The sequence below is a fragment of the Typopeltis vanoorti genome, chromosome 1, assembly GCF_054136105.1.
Source record: "Typopeltis vanoorti isolate ZY-2024b chromosome 1, IOZ_Tvanoo_1.0, whole genome shotgun sequence".
In the NCBI taxonomy this organism is placed as follows: domain Eukaryota; kingdom Metazoa; phylum Arthropoda; class Arachnida; order Uropygi; family Thelyphonidae; genus Typopeltis; species Typopeltis vanoorti.
Window position 1 is genome coordinate 39700816 of NC_143549.1, and position 21103 is coordinate 39721918.

The 21103-nt window shown below is 37.0% G+C and overlaps 1 protein-coding gene across 1 annotated transcript in view; it reads left to right on the forward strand.

Moving 5' to 3' along the window:
• The window catches only part of stan (Protocadherin-like wing polarity protein stan), a 777611-nt gene that overhangs the window by 404392 nt on the left and 352116 nt on the right, over positions 1 to 21103 (forward strand). The window contains exon 12 of the mRNA XM_090397383.1: positions 12193 to 12339. Coding sequence (XP_090253509.1) covers positions 12193 to 12339 — 147 coding nt within the window. The remainder of the gene's footprint in view (positions 1 to 12192; positions 12340 to 21103) is intronic.

The window sequence follows — 21103 nt, forward strand, 5'->3', positions numbered from 1 at the left end:
TGTCTGCATATTAAGTTCTTTCAATTGTCTTACTTCCTTTTCTGTTTCTTCTCCAGTTTCTCCTTGTAGAACAGTTGCATGTTTTTGCATTTTGTTTTGTATGTGTTCGATTGTTATATTAGGTTCATTATTGGTAATTTCAACTGATGTTCCATCAGTATTTGACTGAGAAAGTTGCTTCTGCAGATCTGGAATTTTGGGATTAATTTCTAGCTGATTTGGTCATTCACTTTTTGTGATTTTACCAAGTGTAGTTTGTTTTAAATTGCCATTTTTACTAAACTGAGGATCCGGGAACTCTTCATTATGCCTCTCTGATATATATATATATATGTATATATATATATATATATATGGTGTTCTAATTGGCTCTACCAGTGCTCCCATCCATCTCTTTCTGTGAAAGTTCTAAAAGGACAGGTGTTAACTTGACGTTCAGTACTTTCACAATTTTGACAGGGTTTAAGTTACTGATTAGCAATATGTCCAGTCTCCATGCAGTTGAAACATTTAGATTTGGGGCAGTTACAACCCAAGTAATCGCATGAACCACAACGCACGCATTGCCGTTGTACTCCAGGATAGTTTACCTTAACTTGGGTTGTACCGATGTTGACAAAATTTGGTGTGGGCATCTTCATATCCATTGTGAAGGTGACATCACCAGAAAACCAATTTGGATCTTCACTGTTAAACCCTTTCGTATATTACTAATCTTACCCCATTTCGAAAATGTCTGTATTAGAATTTCATTACTGTTCTCTATATATTCCACCGGAAATCTTTCGATTTTTACTGTTTTTACCTGGCTCCCGACCATTACAAAAATAACTGTGCTACCTTTGAAAGTAAAACCCTGTGATAGTTTGTCCCTTATTTCCACATCTTTTACTACAATTAAATTTCTTTTTTGAAAGAATTCTTTCACCCCTTTTGAAAGGGGTGAAAGAATAAATCTTGTTTGTGCCGACTATCTCTTTTAAAACCTTAGTTAGCTGTCTCGCTTCTTCAATTCAGGGAATTTCAGTTCCTAGAGTTTGCACCCTTGGAGGAATTGGTACCATTATCTCAAGTGGGGAAAAAAGACTATAACCTGTGTTTTGATTTGTTTGATTGTAAGGGAAAAAAAAAACTTTGAGTCGTGTGTGACTGATGAGAGTCTAGTGATAGAAGAATTTGAGCTGCTTAGTATATTACAGAACCTTAATGCTAATACTGCCATTGGGTTACATGGCGTATCGGCCATGTTTTCAGAGAATGTGCAAGAGAATTAGCACCTCCTCTAACTTTTAATTAAATTAGCTGTTTAATTTAAGCCTCAGTTCTGATAAAGTTCCAATTGAATGGAAAGAGGGGAAATTTATTCCACTACATAAGTGCTCCAGGACTGAGGTAACAAATTATAGACCAATCAGTATATCAGGAGTGGTGGTTAAGGTTCTGAAGAAATTGATAAAAATTAGAATTCAGGCCTGGGTGGACAGCAATATCATACTTTATAAGGGGCAACATGGTTTTGTGAAGGGTAGATCTTGCCTTAGCAATTTGCTCACTTTCTATAATGAAGTAACAATGGAGTTAGATAAAGGAAATCCTTTTACAGTAATCCTGCTGGACTTTGCAAAGGCATTTGACAAGATTCCGCTTGGAACTCTGTTGCATAAATTGGAGCAAATGGGTATGGATCCAAGGCTAGTGATTTGGATTAGAGGGTAGCTAGTGAATAGAAGAGTGGTTTATGGTGGAGCAGAGTCCAGTAGAAGGCAGGTTACTAGTGGTGCCTCAGGACTCAGTGCTTGGTCCTCTCTTATTTAATTTGTACATCAATGATATTGGGAATACTTTGAAAGGCGATATCCACTTGTTTGTTAATGTTGCAAAACTGGGAAGAGCGATAGTTAATTCAGATGATGTGGACTGGGCCTTTGCCAGATTGGATCATGCCCTGAGGCAAACAATTAAATATCACTCCTAATGGATTATAAGACAAAAATATAAGAAAATCTCCAATTGCTATTTTTGTTTTTATTACAAGAGAAACATTAATGCAAAACGATTACATAATAATATTAATTAAATGTTTGCTGTATGGGGATATCACACAATAAAACTGTTTATAAGTTCTAAATTTAAATTATAAGCTATGTCCGCCTCTATTGATATAGTTGCTAGACCAACCAATCTTTCTTGAGTCATTCTTGTTCGCAAATAATTTTTAATCAGTTTAAGCTTAGAAAAACTTCTTTTTGCACTTGCTACTGCTATTGCAGTAGGCACAGTCACTGCTAACAGGAATTGTTAGTGTAGTGATGGCACCTACCGCAATATGGCTGAACGAGCACCCTTATTAAGCCACACTGTGTGGCAGGCTGCCTCTATGCTACATCCTGTCAACGGTACTGGATGTGGATATCTTGCAGGATGACTTAAATAGGCTGATGGTTTGGGCTAAACTAAATGGCCGCCAGTTTAATGTGGCCAAGTGTAAGGTGATGCACTTCCGAAGGATGAGATTCACATGCTGTTTACAATATTAATGGAACTGAACTACAAGAAATTGATGAGGCTAGGAACTTGGGAGTTATTGTGGACAGAGAACTTAAGTTTTGAGGGCCTATTGCAAAGGTTGCCAAAACTTCACATCAGATTACATGGTTATTGAAGAACACACTGACAAGCAGGGATAAGGAAGTGATTGTCTCACTTTATAAGGCATTAATAAGACCTCATGTGGATTATTGTGCACAGATCTGGTCACCTGGATTTCTTGGTGATGCGGAAATGGTGTATTCATATAGGATTGATACTGATAACTTTTTTTAAGACCAGTGCAGGAAGGGAGAGAATGAGGGGTCATCCCTGGAGATTGTGTAAGAGTGTAGTTAACGAGGATGTTAGGACTAGATTTTTTGCTTGGAGGGGTTGTAAATGGATGGAATGCGTTGCTAGAGGTGGTTGTGAACTTCATCTGTGAATGAGTTTAAGGGGAAGTATGACAGGTATTGTGCGAATAACAGTTAGTATGTCAATGTTGGGTCTCCTGCGATGAGTCTTTTGATTCTGTGGAGGCACCTTATATATAATAATAGTAATAATAATAATAGTAAGACTGAGAATTAAATAATCCCATGAAACAGAAATAATTCTACACCACCAGCAAATGCTTTATTTGAGCTACTATAAAATGATGGCCATGATACCACTAAAAGTAATCCCATAATTAGATATTAACTGCACTACCAGCAATCTTAATATTTATTTTAAAAAACCAGTGCTAGTGAGGATGAAACCACCACTAGCACCAGTGAAATAAAATCAAAATGAAAGAAAAAAACGAAAGAAAACCAAAGTATTTATCTTGCCAAAAACCGAGATCTCGTCAGTGGGAACCAGACTTATTGAGGTCTTATCAGTGGGCACCAGACCCAGAGGTGACGTCAAGGTTGAAGTAATGCAGAAGTCATATTTTCATATACGAGTTGCCAAAATGTGTCACACCTTATGAAAATACTCTGGATTAGAGATAGTTTTGGAAGTTTTTCCACTTGGTTATACTATAAATTAAAGATACCAAGAAGTTATACTTGGTTTAATCCTTTATCCAAGTGTAAGCAAACAAGTTTGTGCCTGAACTATTTTCAGGACTGGGTCAACTCATATATAGAAGCTTATGACTTCACATCACTTGCCTTAGTATCCCATATACTCACTTTGTGATCCCCCCCCCCCACACACTTTTTACAACTGGCATGCATTTTATATTCTATTTTTATTTTATTTTATTTTATTTTATTTATTTATTTTTTAATGTACCATACCATAATGTAGTATACCAGTGAATGGCCTGGTATACTATATTTTCATAGAATACCAGGCCATTCACTGTTCCTTCAACTGCCCTTCCATGACAAGTCCTTGGATTCCCTGGAGGTGTTATATAATAATATGTTAAGTGGTATTTGGAGGGTAGAAAACTTCTTTCTAAGGTAGTTTTTTACTATTGAAATACCACTTCAGTTTTCTGAATCAAGATATAAAGTATTATTGATTCTTTCAAGGCATATAATTTTTCCAGACCTGTGAAAAAATGATAAAGGCAATTCCCGTCAAACAATCTAACAATTTAGTAAAAATTCAGCATTCTGTATACCGTAAACCCATTAGTGGAATACTAAGGATATTACAAAAGCATGATGATTTCATCCCATGCCAAATTGCACAATAAAATGCAGTGCTATGTTTTTATATATTCATAAAATGACATATTCATAGGCTAGGGATCTTGGAGCTAATAGATAGCAAGTTGAAGTTCAGGGGCATGTGACAAAAATTGCAAATATAACTTGAGGTTGGAAGTTTATTTTTTTACTTGGTTAGACTATAATAAATTTAGTTTAATCCTTTATCCAAGTGTATGCAAACAAAGTTTGCACCTGAAAATATCTTCAGAACTGAGGTAAGGTAGTGCAACACCAAAGGTGTTGACTACCTTACAGAAGCAATGACCTCTCCTATTGCTTCTGCCTTAGTATCTCCACATTTGGGGCTGCCTCCCACGAGACCGCAATAAAAGTTGAAACCGGTCTGGGTAGTGGCCCTTCCCGTAATGCATAGCAGTATACATGTCTGCAAGGAGATGTGCTTTGCATTAAGGGAGATATTGAGACAAGGAGTGATGAGAACTTGGTCCACCTTTGCTTGGTGTTGCACTACTTTACCTCAGTCCTGAAGATATTTTCAGCCAAAAACTTTGTTTGCATACACTTGGATAAAGGATTAAACTAAATTTATTATAACTTGAGGTCTTGATAAGTCCTCACTTGGACTATTGTGCGCAGGTCTGGTCTCCTGGTTTCCATTGTGATTTTGACACAGTGGAGAGAGAGAGAGTACAAAGGAAAGTGTTAAAAATGATTGTGGAATACTGATTTTGAAGACAGATTGAGAATTGGTAGGCTGTAGACACTAGCAAACAGGAGAAAGAGAGGGTGATATGATTGAGACTTACAAACTTCTGAACGTTCATACAAGATTTCAGTTGATGGAATTTTTCATTTTATGAAAGAACAAGAGGGCATCCTTGGAAGCTGAGAATGAATGAATGAATGCTGCTAAGAAGGGAGTGAGGGCTAGGTTTTTTTCTTATAGGATAGTGCATGAATGTAAAGGATTGCCATTGGATGTTGTGTGTGCAAGTAGCATGAATGAATTCAAGAATAAGTATAATAGCTGGTTAGTGTAGTATGTGGCCTCCCTTGATGAGTCCTTTACTCCCTGGAGGTCTCTGTTAATAATAATGTTCACAAGTCTGCATAATACAAATTTTGCATGAGAATGGAATCCTTGTGCTTACTGAATTAAAATCGTAGGTAGTACATTGTAAGCAAAGAATAAGAACGTTTATGTTAATAACTTATTGCTTTCTTGTTCCTCTTCACTAGAAGTATATGCATATTCCCCCCCTCCCACACAACTAATCTTTTCCATATATGAAATTTAAGTAGACTTGGTAGCTGTAGTAGCTGCAACTTGGAAGCCAAAATGAATGGTTTTGGTTTTATATTGCGAGTGTCATGTAATTTAATGACTTGGATCTGTTTTGTTATGATTTTTCATTGGAAAATTATAGTATTATACTATATTAGTATAAAATTTCATGTTTTTAGAGTATTAGTATATTTATAACATTTTTATTGTGATATTTATCACAATAAGTTCTCATCCATTCATCCCCAACCCTCTTTGGTTTTGTGATGTCGATGATGTTTTTGCTATTTGGCCACATGCCGAAGAGGAACTTACCACATTTCTACAACAGACAAATAACCTTCACCCACACATTCAGTTCACCATGGAAAAAGAAAAGTCTGGTAGTTTACCATTCTTGGACATCCTCCTTACACACACATCCTCTGGTAATTTATCAACCAGTGTTTATTGAAAACCTACCTTTACAGGCAGCTACATTCATCAAAAGTCTGCTCATCACACCTCTCAAAAAATTGGTGTTATCAAGTCTTTAATTAATAGAGCACATAAAGTGTGCTCCTCTCACTCAAGCTTACAACAATAACGTTTCACTATCAAAAAGTTAATAGAATTTAATGGTTACAACCCTAATCAAATCCAGCAGATAATTAACTTATATGTTCAAACACCTCAGGATTCTTCAATAGACTGCGGGGTTCCAATCCCTTATATTTCTGGCATCTCAGAACCAATTGGCAGAATTTTGAAGAAGTATCATCTCATTTCCACATAATTTCCTATCAACAAAATTTTTCACTCGTTGCCATCTACAAAAGACAAACTCACCTCTATCGTTGGCTGGTGTTTACCAGATACCATGTGAATGCAATTTGTCATATTATGGACAAACAGGCCGTTCTGTGGAAAAAAGAATGAAGGAACATCAGTATTATATCAGATACATGAAACCTCATCAACATAGCATTGACATTAATCATAATATCCAGTGGGATAAAGCTTGTCTTCTCCACAGATTCAGGTTTAAATATGAACACCTTTTTAAAGAAAGTTGCGAAGTCCTCTTACATTGGCCGAATTTAAATCAAAATGACTGTCTCTCTCTCCCAAAAGTTTGGGAGACTTATTTTATGCAACCATCAATGAAATAATTATCTTTAAAAAATTATTTAATAATATTTTAGTAATTAATCTTCTGGCATGCAGCAACAATTTTATTTGGTGATCCACTGACTGTTCTGTACTTTGTATTCCGTTCCTTTAACTGTTTGTTCTACACTGAGGATGTACTGTTACTTTTATCATCATCATCATCATGCATATCAAGGATTTAGGCCTAGCATGGCCTGTTCCGGCCTTAGAAGTCATCGTTTAAGAGGACGTCCTGGGCCAAACCAAACTGTTACTTTCACTATGAAATATTTGTACCTTTATTTAATTAAAGTTATTACTGTGGTCTATATGTGTTCCATTATTAATGTGATATTTATTGCAATATTGTTGGCACGGCACCAATGCAACGAACAATAATGGCAAAGACTACGTTATCCTGTGATTTGAATTTGTGGGATATTATTCAGTGCAGCGTATGTGAAATGTATGCATTAAGAAAATTAAAGAATATGTGGAAGAAAATTGAAACTGGAGAGAGAAAATATGTATTAAGTGTTTTGAGTGAGTATCTGTTAGGTGACCAGAATGCAACAAAAACCAACGATAAGACGGAAAATTATGTTAATAATGTTGAATGTGTGGCCGTGGAAATAGAGGAGAATAAAATATATATCAGTAAAGAAATAGCATGCTTAATTGTTATCCTTCATAGGATAAAATGCAAAATCGAAAAACTGCAGAAGTAACAAGCAGGGTTGAAGAAAGAAAGAAGCAGGTGACCCGAAAGAATAATAAAGATTGACCAAGCAAACAAGAAAAACAAGTTCAGGAGAAAATTATGTATGGGGACTCAGTAATCAGGGGTGTTCTTAACGAAAGTATGACAAAATTGTGTTTCCAAAGGACAAAAATTCACGATATTAGCCACGCCATCCGAATGCAAAAAGGTGAGTCGAAGGAAATGATTGTCTTGGTTGGTACCAATGATTTGAGAACGAGAAGTATTCTCTGAGAGAGAGGATGTAAAGGAGTTGTTAAGAGTGGCAAAACTGAAAAGTGAGAAGTGAAGATTGTAGGTCTCCTCCTACCACGCAGTGATAGAGGTGAATGGAGGAGAGCATTGATAGCCAATGAGTCTATACGTAGATTGTGCACAAAGGAATGATGTAGAATTTGTGGATCTGTGGACTCTGTTTGGTGGAAAGAAGGATTTGTACAATGCTGATGGACTGCATCTGAATGGTTTGGGTATTAGGTGTCTGGAGAGAGTTTTGTTCACCGAGCATGCTGACATACAAATTTAGGGATTTAGCGTGGAAGCAAGTGAGTTTGTGTGAAGTCACCCATGTGAGCAAGTGAGAAATCTAGTCTCTCAAGCAAAAATATTGAGGGAATAAAGGAATATTGTCATTTCTATATACTAATGCCAGAAGTATCAGGAACAAGAGAGAGGAATTTTTGGCATTGGTCAGTACAACCCTGCCAGAAGGTATAGGAAGAGTTTAGTATTTTCAGGGAAGATAGAGAAGATAGGATAGGAGAAGGAGTACTGCTGATGATAGCAGATGAATTGCAACCAAAAAGAATAGGAGACAGGCAGCAAGGTTGCTGTTCATTTGAAGCAATCTGGTGTGAGATTAAGACCAATAAGACAAAATATATAGTTGGTTGTTGCTACAGGCCAGGGAGTTCCACAGATGATCTGGAAGACATGCATCGCCAAATTAGTACAATGAGTACAGGTTGAGTGATTATTATGTGGGACTTCAACTATGGAGATATAGACTGAAAGGAGAAAGATCACATTGCAGGAAGAAAACAGAATTTATACACCTGCTGAGGGATGATGACTTAAGGCAGCATGTGATGGAGGGGGGGGGGGGACCAGGGATGGGAGAGTATTGACCCTGGTCATAGGACCGGAAGAGCTATCCATATCCATGGTGACAAAATTGCCTTCAATTGGTGAAAATGACCATGTGGTTTTGACTTGGGAAATTGTAAAATGTGAGCTATGTTCTATCAAGAAGGGGTATTCGTGGAAATACAAGGCAGGTGATTTTGACATGCTTAAGAAGAAGCTTAAATCATGGCATAAAACACTGTGGGAGAAGGATGTTAGTGGTGCATGGGATATAGTTAAGGGCCATCTAGAGGAAGCAGTATTAAATTGTATACATAGGGTAAGGAGGGTTAATCAGGTATTAGTTAGATGAATGAGTAATATCATTAAGCATGAGCTGCAGAAGAAGAAAATGTTTGGAGTGGATATGAAGAGAAAGGTGACCAGCAAACTCATGAACAGTACAAGGCTCAGGCAAGAAAGGTGACCAGCATGGTAAGGAAAGCAAAATCAGATTATGAGAAGAATTTAGCTGAACAGGCCATAGGAAATCCCAAAGAGTTCTTTCATTATGTGGCAAGTAAGTGGAAGAATAACTATGGAAGATTAACCTTAATGAGTGATGATAGTCACATCCAGCTATGAGACAAATGATTGACTCATTTGTCTCATAGCTGGATGGAAGAACTGGAGAGAGAGAGAGAGATTGCTGGAGTGCTATGCGATAAGAGGGGTACTGATTAATCCAAAAGGCAAAATCTACAGGAGAGTAGTGAGACCATCTATGACGTATGCTATGGAAACTGTGGCCCTGAGAAAAATAACATCAGCAGGATGGAGGTAGCAGAGATGAAAATGCTTAGGTGAATGTGCAGGGTGAAAGGTGAATCAGAAAGGATTGTCTGAGAAATGACTATGTAAGGAAAATGGGGAAAGTTACGAACTTAGGTGCAAAGATACACGAGGCAAGGTTGATATGGTTTGGTCATGTGACGAGGAGGGAGGATGAGTATGTAGGAAAGAAGGTCATGCAGATGAATGTGCAGGGGAGGAGGAAGCACGAGTGGCCAAAGAAGAGATGGAAGGAGCTGGTGGAGGATGACTTGAGGATAAAGAAATTGGATGTGGTTACAGCCCAAGACAGGAGGATGTGGAGGAGATATTAAAAACAGCGACCCTACTTAAGTGGGATAAACTGCAGAAGAAGTGATGATGGTCACAAAGAGACTGAAGCAGATAAAATAGTTGATTTACTGAGTGACCACTTTACAGGGGTATATCATCTTAGTGAGGTTACTGCTTTAACATATGTGACAGACGCTAATGTGGGAACAGAGGTGGATGAATTAGAGGTTCTTAGGATATTGCAGAATCTCAGTGTAAATACAGCTGTGGGATTAGATGGAATATCAACCAGGATTTTGCAAGAATATGCAAGGGAACTGGGAATGCCTTTGACTAAGTTGTTTAATTTAAGTCTCATCTCTGGTAGAATTCCAAGGGAGTGGAAAAAGGGCAAAATTATTCCTTTGCATAAGGCAGGTTCTAAGACTACAGTAGCAAATTATAGACCAATCAGTATCTCAGGTGTGGTGGTAAAAGTACTAGAAAAATTGGTAAAAAAAAAGGGAATTCAGGAATATGATAAAATAAAATATGATACATATGAGGGTCAACATGGCTTTGTGAAAGGTCAGTTGTGCTTAGTAATTTAGTAACTTTTAATAATAAAGTAACAGCTGAGTTGGATAAAGGAAATGGCTACATGATGATTTTGCTCGATTTTGCAAAGGCATTAGACAGAATACCACATGGAACACTAATGCAAATGAGAAAAAGTGGGGGGATGGATATTACACTAGTTAAGTGGATAAGAGGGCGGCTGCTGGACAGATATCAATAAGTGGTATATGGAGGGGACAGAATTGACATGAAAACACTTGACTAGTGGTGTGCCACAAGGTTCAGTACTTGGACCATTCCTGTTTAATTTGTACATAAATGATGTAGGAAATAACCTGAAAGTAAATATTCAGTTGTTTGCTGATAATGTGAAATTAGGTAGAGTAATAGTTAATCAAAGCATATGGAGAGCTTGCAGGAAGATTTAAATAGACTGTGAGTATGGTCAAAGGTTAATGGGTATCAGTTTAATGTCGAGAAATGTAAAGTTATGCATTTTGGGATAAATAGATTACAAGCTGTGTAATACATTGATGGCACTGTACTACAGGAAATAGATAAAGCTAGAGATTTAGTGTGGTAGTAGACAGAGAGTTAAAGTTTAGAGGACATATTGCTAAGGTTGCTAAATTAGCCCATAAGATTACTTGGCTAGTGAAGAACACATTAAGCAGAAATAAGGAAGTTGTAATTCCTTTTTATAAGGCCTTGATATATCCACATCTGAATTATTGTGCTCAAGTCTGGTCCCCTGGGTTTCTTGGGGGATGAGGAAGCAATGTAGAGGATTCAGAGGCATGTGACCAAGATAGTGAGTGGCTTGTGGAATGTGCCCTATGAGGATAGGTTGAAGGTGTGTGGACTGTAGAAGTTGGTTGATAGGAGAAAAAGAGAGGATACGATAGAAACATTTAGGTTGCTTAAAGGATTTTATAGGATAGAATCAGGGGAAATGTTTCAGCACTTGGCTAGAGGAACCAGAACAAGGGATCATCCCTGGAAGTTGAATAAAGTTGTGGTCAGTAGGGGTGTGAGGACTAGATTTTTTGCTTAGAGAGTGGTGAATGAGTTGGATAGGTTGCCAAAGTCAGTTGTGAGTGCTTTGTCTGTTAATGGGTTCAAGATGAGGTATGATAGATAGTGTGGATAGATTGGGTCTCCTGCAATGAGTCTTCGGACTCTGTGGTGGGGCCTGTATAATAATAATAATAATACTTTTTTTATGTAGTGTACTGTCATTTATTTGAGTGCATGTTATTTACTTTATGAATTATCCATGCATCATTCTTTCTTTAATCTATCAAGTATTTGATTCATATACTTACACAGCATATTTGGTTCTTAAAAGAAAATACATTTCTGTGTGGCTGTATGCATGCACACATGCATAGGATGTGGAAAATGTGTAAGAAGAGATGTTTCTCGGTCTTTGTCTAGTTGCTTCAAGAAGTGATCAATATTTTTCTTAATGCAATAATTTAACAACATAGTTCCTTTTCCCGAATAATGTAATGTAATGAAATAGCGTAATTTTTCAGAACTAGATTTCTGAAAAACATAAGACAGTTAACCATAAAACAAAAAAGTTTTGGTTGTATAATGATGTACTGAATATTTGGATTTGCTTGATAATAAATATGTATAGCCTCTCCTCAATGAGTCCTTGACTCTCTGGCGCTCTCAGATAATAATAATAATAATAATAATAAAAACTTGAATATAATGATATCATAGCTGCAAAGAAAACTGATACTGACATTAGGAAGCATCTCAGGGATTCTTGAAAACAAGTAAAATTTACAGATTTATCTTATTAACTAATGTATGAATATGCAGTAATAGCCTATACTTAACAAATTATGCTAACTATGGTTTGAATAACTTGTTATATTTGTTAAGTATATATATAAAAAAAAAACTGTCAAGTTTGGATTATTCAGCATTTTCAATTATCTGTTTACTCCCCATCCTACCTTGATATTTCTATTATACCATTATACCTTGATATTTCTATATTATTTTCTCAATACAATTTTTTTCTTTGACTTTTTTAAATTCTTTTTCAGATTTTGGGAGGCTATATTCACTATCGATTTAATGAACAGTTACTTTTGCTACCAAGTGTTACTGTTAATGATGGAAAATGGCATAATATTGAGGCTAAATGGATGGAAAATGGAGTATGGCTTAGCCTAGATTATGGACAATTTGAGGTAAGAAGCTATTCAAATATGTTTGAAATTTTTTAAAAGATTGTCAATATGTTGCTGAAGCATGACAATAATGAGTTGAGACAGAGAGTGAGAATCATTAATGGTAGGTTTGTAGAGATGTGGGAGGAGAAGCGAGTGCAGTTTGTGAATGTTTGGCTTATATTTGAGGGAAGAATGGAATTATACAGAAAGAATAAAGATTGCATTTGAATAGCTTTGGAGTGAGTTAACTGAAGAAACTGTTTACTCTTAATATTGCTATTCTAATCTGATACATATATTTCTTGTATTATCAATACAATCATAAACATTTATGTAATAATTGGTAATATTACTTGCATATTAGAATAATATTTATTTTTGATAGCTTTGTACCTATGTGATTGTTGGCTTTATGAATTTATTATTGACTTTTTTTACGTGAATTTTTGAATCTTGCCTTGAATGGAACTCAATGGTGATATTCACAAGGTCTATATGCGTGTCTGCATGGTTATCTTAGTGGCTATGCACTTCACCCATTTGCCTGGGGAAGGAGTGTCCTAGGTTTGCTTTCCGTCGACAATGTGAGGAGCTTAAGGATCTTCCTCAGCCATAGCCAAGTTAGCTGGTGTTGGGCAGCAGGCCCTCCCCATTTTATATGGGGTTTTTCATCCTGAAAGCAGGCAAACCGGCCCCATGAATACACATGGATACAGTCATGAATATCACTCTTATGGGATGCAGCAGAGGAGTGGTGAACTGGCTGCATTAATATGCCAGTAACCTCTCAGTAGGAGGGGACTCAATCCATCCTAGACAGATGAGAAGAATAGGAGGATATGCTGCATGGTGCAAAGATCAAATACTGTTAATGATGTAAACTTTTTGAAAATGGTTTGATGTTGTGAGTACAACATGTATGCATTGCACAATGTGAAAGATGTGTTTGTGGAAAGACTGAACAAGAGATGTAGATTTGTAGAAAGTGCAATATTTCGTTAGACTATGAGTTATCAAAGAGTGTGAAACAGACTGAAGGAATGAAAGTTAGTGTAAATGAAGGAAACATAAATAGAACAAAATCTAGTGAGACAGAGAGTGAAAGAACACAGGAATGAAGGAACAAAAGGAAGTGATATGGTGACAAAAAGAAGTAGGAATGAGGAATCGGAAGAAAGGTATGGCAAAATGAGAGACAGTGAGGTTATGGGAGGAACAGCGAGTGAATTTTCTGGAATGCAAGGCTTGAAGACAGAATTGTTCGAAATGAAAAATGAAATGAGGAATATACAGAGTGATATTAGATATTTAGTATAAATTAGTGAAAGAGTGCAAAAGAATAGGATGAAATAGAAAAAGAAGCAACAAATGACTTGAAAATAGCAGTGTATTAACAATGGAGATTTCATTGTTAGAGAATTAGTTAATGAGAGAGTTCATAAGGTCTGCTATCTCAGTGGTAGAATGAGCAAGATAATTCATGCTCTGGATTTGAGGAGGAAATGAGCAAGAGGATTACTAGTGGTTGTGAGAATAAATGATTTAGAAGGACATAAGCAGAATGTAAGGGCAGATTATCAAGAGATTAGTGAGGAGAATCAAAGATAACAGTGTAATGGAAAAGATTGTAATGTACAGTGTAATGGAAAGTATGACAATGATGAGTTGAGACAGAGAGTGAGAATCATTAATGGTAGGTTTGTAGAGATGTGGGAGTAGAAGGGAGTGCAGTTTGTGGATGTATGGCTTATATTTGAGGGAAGAATGGAATTATACAGAAGTGATAGATTGCATTTGAATAGCTTTGGAGTGAGTTAACTGAAAAACTGTTGCTAGATGGAAGCACAGCATGTGATTCAAGCAATAGGTGAAGTGGAAGATCAATGAGTGTAATGGAAGAGACTGAACTGATTAGTAAGAGGAAAACATTGGCAATGGTTTTGAGGTAGTGTAGTGTGAGTTGGATGTTAACAGAAGAGATATTTATTTGGATGTTGCTATAAGGCCAGAGAGGGGGTAAGGTGATGATGAAATGTATAATTAACTCAGGTTAGAGAACAAGAGAAGGGTGATTATTATGGATGATTTTGATTATGCCAGTATTGATTGAAATGAAGAGATAGCATTTGGGAATAAGGAAAATGAATTTCTTGATTCTTGAGTTCTTTCACAAAGGAGGGTACACATGGATCAAGAGTTGTAGATCTGATCATTTCATCAGAGGATGTAATTGTGAGTGAGGTTTTGCTCTTCCCCCAGTTGGTGAGATGTCAAAATGTTCAAAAAGATGTCAAAATGTTGACATACAGATGTCAAAATGTTCTAAAGAAGGCATGGGCAACCTTTCCTAGTTCGAGGGCCAGACTCCTGTGCACACCATCCTTGTACTTCCACACCTGCATTGTGGCTAGCCATATGAAGGTGTTTCTGAGAGAAGCATGTATGGAAGTACAAGGATGGTGTGCCACAGGAGTCTGTTTGGGGACCATTATTATTTAATTTGTATATTAAAGGGGGTGATGAAGAATCAGTAGATGCTGTGGCCTTACAGGAGGACTTGAATAGATTGTATGAGTTGGCAGTAGGGAAGGTCAGTTCAATGTTACAAAGTGTATGGTTCTGAAATTTGGTAAGTAATGACAGGATGCAAAGTATAATATATTATATTATATATAATATATTTAATGTAATATAAATTATATATAATATACTTAATGGGGAAATTTTGGAGGAAGTTAAGGAGGCAGCAGACCTTGGAGTGGTTGTGGACATGGATCTGATGTTCAGAGGTCACATTGCACAAGTTGTGAAGTCATCACAGATTATGGCAATGATGCAAAGGATCTTAACATGCAAAAATAAAGAATTGTTAATCTATATCAGACTGAATAGCATGGATTATGGTGCACAGATTTGGTCCTCTGATTTTCATGGTGATGTATATATATATATCAGAAAGGATCCAGAGAAATCTAACTAAGGTAGTAACTTGTCTTTGGGATGTTGGATATGAAGACCAATTGTGGAAATGCAGTTTGCAAAGGCTTTTGAATAAAAGCATGCGAAGGGATATGATCGAGGCATTTAAATTGGTGAAGGTTTGTTGCCAAGTTAATATGGAATAAATTTTTCATAGAATGTGGGAAGAGGATACGAACAAGAAGACATCTGTGTAAGCTGATAAGGAGGTGTGAGCAGCGATGTAAGGAGCAGGCTCTCTGTATGGAGAGAGGTTGGTGTGTGTGTGTGTGTGGGAACATCAATGATGAAGGCATATACATTAAATGAATTTAAAGCATGGTTTGATGGGCTTTTTGTGTGTGTGTGTGTGTGTGTGTGTGTGTGTGTGTGTGTGTGTGTGTGTGTGTGTGTGTGTGTGTGTGTGTGTGTGTGCTTTCCGTGACGAATGTTTTGACTCCATGGAAGTCTCTTGTTAATAATAATCATAAATGTGAAATGATGACAGATGACATAGCTCCCAAAAAAATTTAACGATCACAATTTTCACAAGTGATTGATAAAATATGATGGATATCATGATGAATACTATGCAGATGTCAAAATGTTCTAAAGCAGGCTTTCCTAGTTCGGGGACCAAATTATTAAATAAAATAAATTAATATTAAATGAATTAAAACAAGTTGCTACTTCATATTTCATTTATTTATAATATAATGCTTTGGTATAAAGCTCTACATAAATTTTATAATATAATGAACGATAACAATTTAATGTGAAGATTGGCCTTGTACTTCGACTACAAGATTATCAATATTGACGTTAATATTACTTAAGGATAATCACATAGAATTTTCGAGGTTTTCGTCCATTGTTCTTGTCTGAATTTTTGATTTTTGTATTTCATCCTCGAAAAAAACTGTTCACACATATCTGCTGCCGAAAAGACAAATGATTTTTCTTGAAAAGGTGTGTAAATTTGTATATTTTTCTTCCACCAAATAAAATTTATAAAAATCCGTCAAAGCAATGTTGTTAAATTGTGATTTTAGCACTAAATTCGCCTGAAGCTCAATAAGTTCCATCTGTTAGTTTTCTGGCACATTATTTACATCAGCATTCATCGGACGAGCAAATATAGTGAATGTGGAGTCTTTGTTTTTGAAGTCGGCAAACCTTGTATCAAAGTGCTCTATTAGTGCCTTCAGTTCATCTCCATAATAATTATAAGGGATATTTTTATGAGTTGCTGGAGCAGGAAAATGATAACAATTTTTAGCTCTTATCTGACTTTCCAACAATCTTAGTTTATTACAAAAAGTTTTGACATGTCCATGCAGTTCATGAACTAATTGTTTCATGAACTGCATGAAACAATTGGTTCATGCAGAATCTGATGAAATGCAGAATCAAATGAAACTGAATCTTAAATTGCAAAAACAATTGTTTTTGCAATTTAAGATTCATTTCGTTTAGGTATCTAGTGACATCTACAAGGAATGCTAAATCACACACCAACTCATCATCTTTTACTTGGTTAATTGTGTTTTCTTTTATGTCCATAAAATCTGCAATGTCTTGTCTCAGATCATAAAATCGTTTTAACATTTTACCTTTACTCAACCACCTCACTTCACAATAATAAGCCACATCTTCATAATCCGAAAATAGGTCTGCCAAATACTCCTTAAATTGGCAGTGATTAAGTGCATGTGACTTAATAAAGTTAATACTGGCTACTACAACTTCCATAACATTTGTAAATTTAATCGATTTTGCACACAGATTTTGTTGGTGGATAATGCAGTGAAAATTTGTTAAATTTTCCGGATAGATCTGTAGTTCTATTGCTCTTTCATGAACTATTCCAATAAATCCCTTCTGTGCACCAACCATTGCAGGGTATATGCCAGATAGTGAACTCCATTTAAGCCCAAATCTCTCGAAAACTGTGTTGACTGTTTCAAATATACCTTCACAGGTAGCTGTTCCTTTCAACGGCTGAAGCGCCAATAATTCTTCTGTGACGTTGAAATCTGCATCAACTCCTCGAATAAATATTGGTAGTTATGCTGTATCGGAGGCATCAGTGCTGTCATCCAAAGCAATTATTATTATTACTACGGGCGACTCCAGGGAGTCCTGAGACTCATCGAGGGAGGCCCTGAACATCATGTCCTTACAACTATACAACATTCTCACAGTAACTATCATACCTTGCCTTGAACTCGCTCACTGTCAAAGCACCCACAACAGACTCTGGCAGTTTATTCCACTCGTTTATTACTCTAAAAGTAAAGAACCCAGCTCTAACACCCCTGCTAACCACACTCTTGCCCAGCTTCCATAGGTGTCCCCTAGTTCTCCCACCACCAGTCCTGATCTCAAAAATATCCTCTGAATTAATCCTATAGAAACCCTTTAACAATTTGACTGTCTCAATCATATCTCCCCTTTTCCACCTATCAACTAATTTCTGCAACCCACAAATCTTCAACCTGTTCTCATATGATTCATTCCATAGACCCACTATCATCTTAGTCACTCGCCTCTGGATCCTCTCCACCTCCTCCCCATCAAGAAGGAACCTAGGTGACCAAATCTAGGAACAGTTGTTGAGATGAGGTCTTATCAAGGCTCGGTACAGAGGTACAATAACTTGCTTGTCTCTGCTCGTCAAAGTATTTTTCAACAACCAAGTGAGTTGATGAGCTGATTTAGCTACTTTTGCAATGTGCCCCCTAAACATTATCTCCCTATCCACCAACACTCCCAAGTCCCTGGCTTCATCAATCTCCTGGAATACAGTTCGACCAATGTGGTATACTGCTGCTAATCTTTTCACCCCAAAATGCATAACCTTACATTTTGTCACATTAAATTGACGTCCATTCTCCTTAGCCCAGTCTTCAAACTATCCAAATCATCTTGCAAAATTTTGACATCGTGTGCACTCACTATTGCTCTACCCAACTTTACATCATCAGCAAACAAATGAACACTTCCTCTCAGATCCTTCCCTACATCGTTAATGAACAAATTAAACAGCAGTGGTCCAAGAACAGAACCCTGTGGCACACGACTAGTCAAAGGCCGTCTTTTGGACTCTAATGGTTCTAATGGAATCTTTGGAACTAATGGTTCCTTCATTTTTTCAATGTCACCACCTGGATGATATACTCTTGCAAAGTGCTCGCTCAGTAATTCCACTATATCGACTGATTCAGTGACCTCCTTACCATTGTCATTCCTTAAAATCATTCTGTCGTGTACAGTTTTTTTTTTTTTTGCTTGCAGCATATCGAAAGAACTGTTTGGGATTCTCTTTAGCTTGCATAGCTAGTTTCCTTTCATAATCCGCTTTTGCTTTTTTTTACCACACTCGTTACTCTTCTGGCCTACACTTTATACCGTTCGTGTGCCAGCAGGTCACCTTTCTCTTTAAATTCTCTTCACAGTTGTTTCTTTTTTTGCAGCTCAAGCTTAATGGTGTTATTCATCCATTTAACTCCTACTTGTTTTACTATTCGGAACCTAGGTATACAATCAGCCATAACCTCCTTGACCACTTCCCATGCTCTATCGACATCCAGCACTTGCAGTTGTACATGCCATAGCACAGATCCAAGCAATCTCCTAAACTTGTCATACCCAGCACGGTAATTCCACATATACCCTGTCTTAATCGAAAATTCCACACCTTTAGCCACCTCCCAGGTCTCTCACTCTCACCAATAGGTGGCAACTTGGTCATATTCGTTAGAGTCAAATTCTCAAATGCTATTACTAGGTCAAGCACTCTCACATCCCTAGTATTTTCAATTACATGCTGTCTCAGATAGTTATCCCTTAATAATTGAATAAAATCCATTTCCTTCCAATCAATGTTACACTAGTTGAAATCCCCTATAATAATTACCCTCCTTCCACTAATTTCATCAATTTGTTTATGCATACTATCTCCACCATTTATTCCATCACCTGGTCTATGACAGCACCCAACTGTATATTTTGTTCTGCCAGTCTCAATCTCACACCAAATAGCCTCAAATTAGCTCTTTTCACTATCCTGCGATACAACTTCAATTCTCCTTGGCTGCAGTTCATCAGCTATCATCAATAACACTCCTCCCCCCATTTTATTCTCTCTGTCCCTCATAAACACACTATAACCTACACATTCTATCCCACTAACTATATCATCATCTGTCAGCCATGTTTCACTAATGCCAATAACCTATGGCCAGGAAGAGCCAATCAAGACCAAAAATTCTTCCTTTTTGTTCCTAATATTCCTGGCATTAGTATACATGAAATGCAGTGATCCCTTTTTCCCACCCCTATTTTGATGCATTATTCTAACTATCCCATTCCAATTTTTTGTCCTTAGTACTGGCTCTGGTACATTATATACATTCTTACACTCAACTGTCTCGCTGATGTCTGCATATCCACTCCCCCCCCCCCCCCCTCCTTGGTAATTCTAGTTTCCCTGGTTCTGCACATCCATTTTCACTTCATTCAGCAACACTTTTTCCAGTCTCCGCACACCAAATCCATTCAAATGCAGGCCATCCATCTTGTATAAATCCTTTTGCCCATCAAGCTCATTCCACACGTCCATGAATTCCACACCACACCGTCTGCATAACCTGCGAATAATGTCATTTGCGATTATGGCCCTCCTTCTAAACTCCTCTCTGTCATACCGCGGCAACAGACTCACCATTCAAACTCTGTCACTCTTTTCTTTTGCTACCTTTAACAATACTTTCAAGTCCTCTCTCATAAAAAATTGTATCTTCTTTCAATTCATTCGTACCCACCACAACTATCAATTCTTTCACCTTCTGTTTTTGCGCTCTAATATTCTCACTTACATCCTTAAATTTTGCACCCGGTAAGTACGATTTAGTTAAACTCCCATCTATCGCTCCTCTTAATAACGAGTCACCATACAACACTCTTTCCTTCATTTCAGAAACACTCCCACTGTTTTACGCTTATTTTTCCTTTCAAACACTTGTTTATTTACGTTAGTCGAATCACCCTGGAAAGAGTTTTGCAGGTGCTCTAATTGCCGCTGCTCATTTTGTATCACTGCGCGCAACCTAGCGATCTCACTTTCTACAAATAATTCCTCATTTTTTTTATCATTTAAACCATTTTCTCTCTCTCTCTCTCTGTATAGTTGCTTTCGCTCTTTCTTTGATCATCGCTCTCATTGCCATCTTGTACATCGCAATTCCCTATCAAGCAACTATTTTCACTCACATTCTGGCTTTCTTCAACCATAACTGTCTCACAACCTGACACATACTTCAACTCCTCACTTTGCTTACACTTTCTGCACATTCTCCCACCACTATCACTTTCAATCCAAACTCCAACCTCATTCGGGAATGCATACATCCTGCACACATCACATTGGACAAACTCTCTCACATTACAGTATTTGAACAAAGGCGTCGTATTTTTGGACACCGTTATTTTACGTTGCATTGGTGCCGTGTGCTAATCAATGAAACGTATTGTTAAAATACTAAATTAAATAAAACGGAAATCACACCAAAATCACACAGACACAACAAGCTACCAAAATTAGACAATATTACGTTATGATTTAAATCTATATTCTAATTTTCACTCAAAATTATTCCTAGCTTTCGGGAGCTCTCTGAAAACACTACAGACTGTGTAGCCCTCTAGCAGCTACTCCCTCGACACTCCCTTAAACTTTTTTTGATATCATCAGCCATAATTTCTATCCATTGGACAACAGTACTCTTGACAAACGAATATTCTATAAGTCTTTTTTCTTTTC